The sequence below is a fragment of the Atractosteus spatula genome, chromosome 8 (genome assembly GCF_055471065.1).
Source record: "Atractosteus spatula isolate fAtrSpa1 chromosome 8, fAtrSpa1.hap1, whole genome shotgun sequence".
NCBI classification, from domain to species: Eukaryota; Metazoa; Chordata; class Actinopteri; order Semionotiformes; family Lepisosteidae; genus Atractosteus; species Atractosteus spatula.
The window spans coordinates 30,380,087-30,392,645 of NC_142713.1; the positions used below are offsets into that span (position 1 = coordinate 30,380,087).

At 37.7% G+C, this 12,559-nt stretch overlaps 1 protein-coding gene across 1 annotated transcript in view; it reads right to left on the minus strand.

Moving 5' to 3' along the window:
- Positions 1–12,559, minus strand: part of tmem178bb (transmembrane protein 178Bb) — a 107,221-nt gene that overhangs the window by 48,051 nt on the left and 46,611 nt on the right. The window contains exon 2 of the mRNA XM_088923650.1: positions 5,467–5,580. Within this exon, the coding sequence (XP_088779776.1) occupies positions 5,467–5,580 (114 nt within the window). The remainder of the gene's footprint in view (positions 1–5,466; positions 5,581–12,559) is intronic.

Sequence of the window (12,559 nt, forward strand, 5' to 3'; positions counted from 1 at the left end):
GTTTTCATATCATTTTATCTTATCTGTATTATCCTACTGATAATGTCAATCGAAGGTTTGTATACAGTATGTTCAAAATTCCAAGTTGCATGCAACATAAATAAGTGAGATGTCAGAGTGCGACTATTCTTTCTGGGAAACATGGTTACAGGAATAGCCTAATATTACCTTTCACTGTACTAGATTCATAGTGCTCATGAGTTTCAGGAGAAATTCTTGATTGTTGTTCAACTTCTGATCCTCCAGCTTCCTGACTTGCAACTGAACTTAGACTACAATTATTGATCCCTCGATTCGGCTAAGTACACCTGGGTCTTTTCTCCGTCTCTCTTTCCTCTCTCTCACTCAACGCTTGAGATTAACCCGTTTTTTGTCACAGTGTCCACTAAATTACATTTTTTGGCTACAGGGCCGTAACACATGCTTTCCTTGAGACATACAGTGGGTTGATGGGCCAGCCACATCAAAACTGTAATATAAACTTCATGATCTAGACTTTCAAAGGCCGTGGAGAGCATTTCCACTGTCCATTGGGAGAGGCTGTTTTCTGACAGGGCCTAACCCGGGACCTTACGGCTGTAACGGATGAACAATTGATCAGTATGGCATATCGCCAACTAACAAACCAGTGCTTCAACTGGAGACGAGGTGGGAAGAAGGAAATGCCACCAAACTCCAAGACCTTTCACATGGAACATCCGTATGATTGACAGGTTAGGAAACAACAAGACTCTTAATCAATCAGCAGAGGAGCATTTGCAATATACTGTAAGTATCCTGCGCTGACAATGCATGGTGACCGCTGTCAGGTTTTGCAGAGACAATAACCATAAAAATGCAGGGGCTGAAATGGAGCATGACATTGAGAAGCAACGTCGAAAAGGGCAGGCTTGGTTGAAGGTCACAGGCATCTCAAGCCCTTAAGCTGCTATGTAGCCATGAAATGGGCTCCAGGAGACTTCCCTGGAATTCAGACATGGAATGTAGAGTACAAACGGCAGCCAGGATCAGGATCAAAAATCCAGCTCTCTTTGAAACTGTGAAATTTTCCAAAATTCAGACATGCTTATTGTAAACCATAATTCAATTTTGGTATACTATTACATGTATGCTAATACTACATAAAAAATATTAAGATTATTTTCAGATAGAATATACACGTTAAAAAAAATCCCCAGGTGCTGGCAAAATAATACATATAATAAAAACCTCAGACAAAATGTCTTTTTTTCTCAGTGTTATGATAACCACAGTAGTGTTTTGCCATGTCTAAATGTCTAAGCAGCCATGGCTAACCTTGCTAAGAGAAAGCATACACTTTCCATTGAAAAGAAAGTGGAATTACTACAGAAACTAAAAGGGAATGTTTCTGTGTGTAATCTCAACGGCAAATTTGGGATCTGCATCACATGCAAGAAAAAGAAGAAACAAATTCTGATTTTTTTTCAATATTATTTTTACGTTATTTGTGATAGACAATTATTTCATGTGACCAAATTTTTTTAGAATGTAGCCCGGGTATTTTACTGTCTGAATACTGAAAATATCTCAGATCCTCTGTACCTTTGCTGCTGGGGAATCAAGAGTAAAGATTGTACACCTGTACACCTTCAAGGTGAATGGAGACCTCTCTTCACACAAAGCTATAAGAACTGCAGGATCACTGTATTTGAGCAGTGGACTAGATACCACAACTAGAACCACTGACATTCTGCATCATCTCCCACACTGTACTGTACCAACCAGGGCCAGGCCTTGCTTCTGAGATCTGACAAAATGAGTCTGGAAAGCAATAATGCTGCTGCAGAGGAGGACTCTGTTTAATGGCACTGCTTAATGGGGCAAGAAGAGTCCTTAAACAAGCCCACAAAGAAAGGGACAGCATAAATCCTGCATTGCTAAGTTCTAACCTTTAACAGAATGAGGTGCTGATTGAATTTGTGCCAAAAAGGAGTGCAGCTTTGTGGCATTGCTCTTTTCTGCTGTCCAGACCAGGCGGGAGGGGCAACATCAAGTAAGAGCACAGCGGCTCTGGGTCTGATGGACACTCTTCTCCTATTTTTGGCCAGTGGAGAGTCTTCCGGAACAGGCAGCTGAGAGCCTATCATGAACATTACATCTGGGATAGGAACCTAAGAGGACTTCCAAGAGGGGATATACAGGGTCAGTCACTGGGGAATCAAACACCTCCTCAGAAGTCTGTAAGATCAACACGACTGGAGTCTGCTGCTGTACCAAAAAATTGACAGGACATGCAGTTGCCCTTCAAGTAACTGAACAAGTCTGGTAATTTGGAGAGACAAAGCATCCATAAAATCAGATGAGCATTCCCTCCTTTGCTTCCCTGAAGGGCAGAGTCATGACAGAGGAGTTGGGGAGTGGAGAGAAGCCACAGTTGAAGGCTTAGGTTGTGCAAGTTGAAGGCTTAGGTTGTCCTCAAGTGCACTCGATACATAGTATATCCCCAGGCGCGTGGCGCTAGGGTCATACATAACCCTGAGAGAATTGTCAGTTAGTACAACTGTGAAAACCAACCATGGTAATCACACTGCTCTGTAGCTCCCAATGCCTTGAAAGTCCAGCATTTCCTCTTTCCTTTTTTGGGGAAAACGGGTACTTCAGGTGATTAAAGGCAACCTAGAGTACATTTAAGACCATAGAGATACAGTATGTTTTGGAAGTATTCCAGTTGATGAAAGGGAAACCTGGAGCATGGCAGACAGCCACAAGCGGGCAGTTAAAAAGTGCACAAAATAACCAAAGGCACAGAGGAGGAGAGTTGTGCAGGGAAAAGCAGCTTCATGACACTGGAAGGGACAATTGAAGGATAAGCACAGGAGCATCTATAGAGCATCCCTATATAAAAAAAATTAAGGAGTCCAGTTTCTCAGAAGAACCTTAAAAAGAGTTCCCCTGTCTTTCCTATAAGTCACAACAGTAATGTTGTCTTCCCATAGTTTTCAGCAGTAAGCCTTGCTGTCAGCTCCAAAACAAATCGTTTGTTAGGTTTATAACTGGAATAGAAATAATCATCCAAAATGACACTGGAATGAATGAATACTGAGCCTTACAACACTGTTAAAAATCTGGTTTATTTAGAGCAGAGGGATGACAAAGGAGAAAATGCTTCTGTAACAAGTCTTTCAGTGTATTACTATCTTGTGACAGTGATGTCCATTCCCAGGATTCTCTAAAGTATTCACCAGCAGGCTAACTTTTTGGTGTAGTCAGCTTGCCTGCAGTATGTGGTCAGGTACTTTGAGGTGAGAGAGGCTTCATATTTCACCATAATTCATATAATCCAAAAAAAACTAAATTCTTTTGATGTCCTACAGAATTTTTCTTATCCAGAATGAAAGCATCGTGACTAAAGGCAGTGGCTTAAAAAAACAAAACAAATAAGGATACACATAATCTACTTTATGTGCAATGTAATAGTATATGCATGAATATGAGATGAGGGATCACTTTATTGGCCATATACAATTCCTTGCATTAGGAATTTTCTTTTTGCATACCCCAGCTTGCTCTCCATGAGACACACAGACAGGGAGAGAGAAGCCTGGGGTCAGAGTGCAGGGTCAGCCATTGTACAGTGCCCCTGGAGCCCTTGGAGTAAAGGGCTCAGGGACCCAATGGAGTAGGATTCCTCTGCCAGCTGTGGGATTTGAACCAGCAACCTTCCAGCCACAGGCACAGGTCCTTAGCCACCGCTCCGCCCCATTATTATGGGGCAAATATTTAAAAGGTATACTAAGCCGCTTATTGTGGACAGTTCTTTTATCTTGAAAACTTTGAGAAATTTAACCAGGATTTAAAATAAGCTACTGACACACTTTGTTCTACCAAAACAAAGCTGATTTAATGGCGGAGGCAATGAAATATATCTGCTAAGTTGCACGCTATAGGTGTATTTAATTGTTTAATGGACCATTTACCACCAACGTGTGCTTATATTCCTTTTCCTGCGAATACAACAAGTTAAGTTTACAGTGTGACATAAATCTTTTAGAATGCCAACTAAAGAGTCTCTACAGGCAGTCTAAATATTCTTCCTTGATCTTCAAACATCTGGCATCTGTTTTCTATTTTAGAAAAAGGGACTTTAAGCTCAATGTGGTGGAAAGTACTTTAATAAAATAAGTCATACTGTATTCTTAAATATAAATGTACTGTATCTTTTTGGATCTGGCTAGTTGTTGACCAGCTGTGTTTCTATTTTAGATTTACTCCTACTTGTTTATAAACTGAGAAAAAAACTGAGATCCATTCAAACAGAAAATTCACCACTTATTAAGTACAGTTTATTCAGTCTCTATAAGAGCAGTCAGACACCTAGATAAAAGTTGGTTTGGTTAGATTTTATTTTAATTGGTGATTTTTGTGGAAGAGAAAAGGTTCACATATGATTTTATCGGTTTATGGTAGGTATACATATGCCATTTATTATTATTGTTATTATTATTGTTGTTGTTATTATTATTATTATTCACAATGTAAAGCTAATTACTCACTATTACTGAAAAACAACTTACTGTTATGCTAGTTTGTGTTTGTGAGTTACAAAATATTGATGTTTTGTGATAAGTGATATAAGACACATTGTATTTTACATGATTAACACAGTTCATGCCATGTATTTTAAACAGATTTCTAAGATTAATAAGAGTTTATTTAGATTTATAATGAATAATACTAGCAGAAGTTAAAGTTAGATTTATCTGAGCAGTATCAATTGAAACTTCCTTTTCACTCCAGTTCAAAGCTATGGTTTAACTACTCATTATCCTGTACTAAATAAACTCACTAATCTTGTATCTAAATGTGTACGCTAAACAGCTTTATAAAGAACTTCCAGGAATTCATTTATACCAGTGTTCTCCTATACAATTAAATATTAATGACAAATTCCATTGAATTTGGGTTCAAAAGTGCACCTTCCTGTCACTTAACAAAGCTGATTTCTCCAGCTCAGTGACTTGCTATCCAAAGACAGTTTCAGGTCATCACAGAAGAGTCTTGCACTGGGTACACAAACTCTGAGACACTCTTCCCACATGCTTAAAACAACTAGATATTCCTGTGGGACTGGCAAATGCAGAGGAACCTTATGAAAGAAAGATATCTCTGCTTCACTGATTAAAGCAGCCAAAAGCAACCCCAAGGCAAGAGGCTCAAGTCCCACCCATATTTGCAGAAAGACATAAATGATGAAAGGAAAGAGCTGCAATGTTATACTAGTGAGGTCTGAAGTTATGTCTTATTTTAACACTTGTTGGACAGAAAAACCAAAGCGTTATAGTCTTAGAAGACCACTGCAACATACTGACATGGAGTTAAGTACAACTACAGTATCCTTTATAGTTGTGGTAGAATCTCCAAATAACCTTGAAATATTTGAGCAACCTTTGGAAAATCCAGCTTTACACTGCAAAGAGAATCAAGCCAAACCAAGTTTAAACTCACGCAAGGAGTGCCACTCATCCTGTCGAATGGTCTTGGTGATGTTGTAGGAAAGGTTTTTCGGTATCATGGCTGAAGAGTAGTGGTATTTGATGAAGGAGCATCGCTCAATAGTACCTGTGTACAGAAAAGGCAAAGTTAAGAGTAATCACTGCTTATGAAGCATAAGTCTGTTTTACAAAATCAATGTTTAAAAATATACAAAATGCACAGAAACTCACATGTCCACTATAAAAATTGGAACATCTTATCTCTAATGTAAATTGGCCAATCACTAGATGTGCACTTCACCTAACTACTCCATCTCATACCTCAGTTCCCTGATGAAAAGCTTTAATAAATGTGACACAAGTTTAAATAAGATTGTATCATTTTATTTCCACAATTCCATAAATATTCCTGGTCAATGTTGGAATAATAAAACACATTACTTAATGTATATTAAACCATTACCTTACCAAACTAGAAAGCCGACAACAGAAAAGACAATTAATAACTGCTTAGCATAAACCTATTTACTGGGGGTTACCTTTTTGCTTTGAATCCCGCTTCACATTATTGTGAGCACATTAACGTCTGCTGGGATTAATTAAAAGGTGATGTTCCTGCATTCATATAATTATTTATATAATTTATATTTTCATTTAATTTCTAATTTACAGTATGTCAAACCAATCTGGAATCATCGGTTGTTAGTGAACTTGGCTTACTGTGCCAACATAGTATCGTCACTTTCAGGAAATACTAGCCCATAAAATCACTCTTCCAAAATGTCCTCCCATCAGAGCTCTTCTCCTATTGACATGCTGCAAGCCACCACAGTGCCATACGGGTGAGTGATCACCAATGACAATACTAGGACATCTTGCAGTGATGTCACTGCATGGACCGAGCAGGTCCCAGGAGTCACTGTGGCACAGCAAGCCAAGTAATCCCCATCTGACTCTTGCCCATCGCGTCATGCTGGTGCTTAATCACTAGTACACAGCTACACTGTACGTGAGGAATCCTCGTCTCAGTCAGCTAATGACATGGCCCAAGGTTGAAGTACAGGTAGAGTACTTCACCATAGAGTTCAAGCACTCCAAGAACCAATTCAGACACTTTAGAGCCCATGACCATATGCTTGTACTTGAGTGCAAAATTCTTTCTTTTCTGGTGTTAATCTCTTTCTATTAAAGTACTAACTACTTTTCAACATTAAGAAATATAGCCTTTAATATTAAAAAAAAGCCCATATTTCTACTGCTATTTCTGAATGTCAGTTCTTATTATACAGTATCAATCTAGAAAGTGGAAACTACTATTGCTAGATTAGTGAAGTCCTGGGAATCGCACATTTCACAGAAAAAGAAAGCTGAAATAACATGACATAACGAAATAACAAAAAAAAACTCTCCTGTTTTGCAGATACTGTACATTTAGTCTTGTAATGTAGAAAGGCTGCTTTGTTTGAAACATATGAGCAATTCATGCATTATGCTGGATGCAAAACCCTATGATTTTAGATTCAATCCTATGAGCTTTTATTGCTAAGATTAATAATACAGTACATTTACAGTAAAATGTCAGCTTTAGACATACCACAAGATGTACGTACTAAAGACTCTACTGTCTTTTTTCAAATAAAATATATTATTTCTAATGACAAATAATAAAGTGTTTCCTCTATTTGTATATGAATTTGTTGGTATGAAGACTAGTGCATTTGACAGTCGCTTTCATAAAGTTGTGAAATGTCAAATCAAAGATATACCTGTGCTGTATATATTTCCTACCATCTCTTTGTATCAGTACACTTCTTTGTTAAAGGATATATCTTGTTTTTTGTCCTTCAGACTACTGCAGACAGAACTTCAATAACAGCTACTAGCTACTGTACATGGGAAAAAATTATTAACATCATGTACATCCAATAGTAAATGTCAAGATTGTACAAAAATAATTGTTACTCTGGGGCTTAAAGAAACATTCACATCATGGAGCTTACCTATTAACAGTGCACAGGAGCTAATATTCTATATTGTATTTCTCGTTCACTAGCATGTTCCTTTTCTTCCACAAATCATAGATATGAAAATAAATTTTAATTTAATTTAAATCGAAGCTGCCACACTTTATTAAATCAAAGTTAAATTTAGACGTTCCTGTATCATAAATCATAAAACAATGAATTGAACTCAAAGCAGTATGAAATGGTTTTAGAGAAAAGTTTTTCATAACATTAGATAAAGAGGTTACTGTTATGTAGTGAAAAAATGGTAAAGCCAACAATAAACCAGAGGATCCTATGATTATCATTGGTTTTACGAATGGGCTATTTAATCTGCTTGATTCAAATTGAAACTACTAAATAAACCTGTATTATTTTTCCCCGGTTTATAAAATAGAACAATTTTGCAAATGCATTAAAGCAGATATCTTTCTGTTTGATAGCTCACCACATTTCTCTTCATCCCATCAAAGTAAAAAAACAACATATAAGCAATAAAAGAAAGTTAAAACATGCATAATCAGATTACACTGAAAAATCCAATACAATCCAAAAATTAAACGGACAAGAAACACGAAAAATCATCCATTCCAATATTTAAAAGGGAAAGACAACGTCTTTTAAAACAATCATAGTACACATTATGTCAGTTTAGGACTGGTTTAGATTATTATGAAGAAATATTTTTTTAATGTGGAAAAAACGAGTCCAATACGTTTCCATGAGAATAGTTTGTTTTTTATGCTTTTCGATAAGATTATATGATTGCTCTTAGTCTTCCATTGCTTGCTTGCTTGAGTTTTTCTAGTTCTGTTCTAAATGAGCTGCCTCTTGGCAATCAGATTCCAGGAATGACTATTCTGTGCAGTTTATGCCTGACATGAACACTGCACAAATATATGCAGCCTTCTTGTTCACAATGAGTCATTCCAGAGACATTAACTCCATAAATTGCAATTTGACTTCCTCCCTGCAGTCTGAGGCTGTCTGCAGAATTTTTATTTATTTATTTTCTTTATCTGCAGAGCCTCCATGCCTGTCTGCTTATCTTTCTTCCTCCCCCAGTAGATCTTTGTTTGGCCAAATTGTCAGGTTTCTGCATTCTGTTTATTAACATTTTCTTTCTGCGGGAGCCTTTAAGGAATCAGTCTCTCAGATTCTCTCGCGATGGTTGACACAGCTGAATTAAAATTTGAAATCTTGCTTTTCATTCTGTTCATTCTCATCATGCATAGTACTGTCACATGACTAGCGCAGGCAAATCCTATTTATTCACAGCTGAGGTTAAGAAAGAGCTGAGGTAAGAAAACCAACTTTCCTCTTCAATGTCTCCTCCTCAAACCAACTTCTCAAAACAAATTTCAATGTTTTAAGCTTGATCACCAAATCCATCTCGTCTCATAACAGAATAGCTTCTTTCAGAAACATGCTGTTGCGCTTTTTCTTAAGATGAGCTAAATAGATAGATACATTATTGTCCGCTGCTGTGAAAATGTCTTTGGCTTCTCCCATAAAATTGCAATACACAGAAGCAAACATAAAAGTTACAGAAAATCACGTGAAGGACATGAAATCACAACAACAGTATGCGACATAAATAAATGGATAAATAGGTAGTGTGCGGACTACATTCATTAAGCAGTTTTATTGCAGAGGGTAGGCAAGAGTTCTTATAACTGTTTTTATTTGAACTTGGTCCCCTATACCGTCTTCTTGATGCGAGTATTATGAATCGAGAATGGAGTGGTTGTGTGGAATCAGCTGTGATGTTCCTGGCCATTCTGAGAACTGTATTATGATATAAACCACAGAGCTGGGGCTGCTGTTCCTCAATTACTTTTTTCTTATTATTTTTAACCTCAATTTTCCTCAGACCGTTTAATTCCTTTATTTGTTCTTAATATTAAATAATCGCCACATCCATTTTATACCATGTCCCTTTATTCTGGTGCATTCCTGTAGCAACTATTTCCCCAGATCTATTTTTCCCAACCCTCCTCTGCAGAACTGTGCTAGTCTCTAATGGCATTCACTTACAGCATAAATCTACAGATGATTTCCATGTGCGTTGTATCATTTGTGCATAAATACTGATAGTTTGGGGTTATTTTAATGCTTTATTAAGTTCATGACTTTTCATATAACTGCACTGCTTAATTACACTATACTGAACGAATCACAGGCAATAAAATATTGAGGGGAAAAGGAATAATATTAAATGGGTTGAAAACTTTTTCTTCATGTGAATTTATGCATAAGACGAGTGGAACGATGGGCGGCAGTGTTTTTTTGTTTTCCCTGTGCTCATGTACAATTTCTCTGGATGCTTCTGTTGGATGTACAGTAACCTGCCTTTTGCCCAGTGTTGCAGGGGTAGGGTCCAGCTCCCGTGACCCTGTATTAGACAATGCAGTTAGAAAATAATGGACTGGATAAACAGGGAGTTCCTACAACAGGGAGATGTGCTTCTTGGAAATTGCTCTAAAAAAATCAGGTCTGCAATACTACTGAGGAATTAATGTATTACTTTTATACTGTTTTTAAATAAATCTTGATAGGAGAAGCCACGTACGGCACGCTTCATTGAAGTTCACTTTTATACACTGACCGATGTTGTGATAAAGAAAGAGACACCAGAGGGGTGAAAGTTTGAACAGAAAACGATGAACAGCACTTCATCACTTCAGGGAATGAAAGAGGAATTAGGGAGCTCACTAACACCAGAGTAGATCTACCAGCATATAAAACAAGAAAAGCCAGACAACACTTGTCATCGACATTAGGTTGAAGACTGGTTAAGTCACAAGTGCGACGTCTTGGAATGACACAAGAGTGGGGAAAGAATGAAAAGAAACGTACAAGCTAGAGATGGAAGCTATGGATATTGTGTAAGATAGTCAGAGAAACTCAGTCACATCTTTTAATTTCTGACCTCCAGCCAAACGGTATCCACCATGATATACTGTACTCTAAGCACAGCGGATAAGTAGTTCAAGATTTACATCACTTGCAGGTGAAGCAAGATAGAGGTCAACAGCCCCCGGAAGTTCAGATGTGCTGGGTTTATTTATTATATAGCAAATATTTGCTTGAGATCAGCACAGCAGAAGAGAATACAACTTTACATGATAGCAGGATTAATCATTCCAATGCCTTTTTTTATAGATTGTCAGTATGCATTCAGAGCTAAATAATGATATTGTACTGACATGTTGTACCCCTGTGGCAGTTTTTAATAAAGACGAGATTTAAGTCAGCATTCACTGGGTTGCTTGAAAATCACTACTGCAAACTGAATTCACTTGAACAAACAATTTAGCTAATATCAGTCTTGCAGAAGGTTTCTTCTCTTCTGGTAAGGTTAGGTTCTCTTGATTAGATGGCACAGAGTGTCAACTCTACAACAATAAAAAAAATGAGAATGTTTCTCATTATAGTAAATGTTCAAATCAATAAAATAGTCAATACTTTCAAATATGCTAATAAAATAGAATCTTAAGATTTAACAATCAAAACTGATTTGATTAAGATATTTTTATGAAGTTAAAAGTGCAGACAAGTGGTTAGGTGATCCAAACATATAACTGGAAGGTTGCGCACCCAGATCCTGTACTGCATCCTGTTGTTGTGACTAAAAACAAAGTACCTAACTCAGATTGGAACATATGTAACTTGCTGTAGGTAAACATATCGCCCAAATAAGTGTTTGCCTCTGCCAACAATTATCAAATATTAATCATCAGTGCTTAATGAGCTCCCTGTTGTTGAAAACAAACATTCTGTGCATCACCACTGCAGTTATATTGTCATCAAAAGCAAGAAAGCAAATGTTTTGCTGTTTTAAAAATCTAATGGCAGACAATGGACACAAGGCAGTATATACCCAGGGTAAGATACCAGTCCATTACAGGGCACACACATGGGCGACACCAGCTACCTTAGACAGCGTGTCACAGCATGAGGTGTGATAGGAAACTGCAACTGCTGGCAAAACCCCAAGTGACCACAGGGAGAACATGTACACTACACGCAGATGTTGCCCCGGTCTAGAATTGAAGCCCAGCGGACAGCTACACTACCATGCTGCCCAGTCTGAATGATAAAAAAGGTAATAGGTAATAAACTGCAGTCATTTTGGAAAAAATCAGTTTATAAAATTATTGTAGAATTGATATAAGACATTCCAAGCCGTGCGATTCCTACAAATATATTCAAGCCCTGGGTACTTTTTATGACATTACATTAAAATATTTATGAGGTAATCTGGGAGTATAAACCTAAGATCTGTATTTTCTAATTTTCTATGACCTGAAGGTATGACCAGATGCAAAAAATATTAGAACACTGGCTTCTGACACGGCTCTCTATGGTACTTGAAACAAAAGCCATGAAGTGCACAAGGTACAGAAATGACAATGATATATCACGCTTTCTAACAGCGGTGTCTGAGCAGGTGGGTTTTGAGGGGGCGCCAGAAGGCGATCAGTGATGGAGCCATCCTGATATTTCTAGGTTTATGGTTTTACCACAGGGGTGCAAAGGAAGAGAAAGAAGAAAGGAAACAACTAAGTATCTAGCAGAGGATGAGTGGAGATATGAGAGAGGAATACAGGGAGAAAGGCCAGATGGGAATGAAGAGGCGGTAGAATGATGAAGACAGGTGTAGGTAAGAACAATTAGACTTGAGCACAATGAGACAACAGGTGGCAAGTGAGCTGAAGCGGAGGGGTGTTGCATCAGAGGAGGTCAGTGAGACAGTTTCAGGCAGGTGTCTGTTGCTGGAAGCCAGGCAGGAGAGAGTTTTTATGCTCCAGTACAGAGAGAACAAGGACTCTGATCAGTAGCTAAAAGGAGTATATTGTTTAAAAGTGCATTTCCTTCAGATGTTATTAAACAAGACAACAGGAGGCAGTTAGGAAAGAAATTGTCTCAGTAGAAAGGGAAGAGATTAAGGATTCTTGGCAATGAAAGGGAGAGTGAAATAAGAACTGTATCACAAATTATGTAAGTGAACTTTTACTGTTCACAAACACGTTTACTGTTCACAGACATTTTTGTTGGCTGTTTGGTTCATTCAGTCATTTACAGTAACATTATAATTAA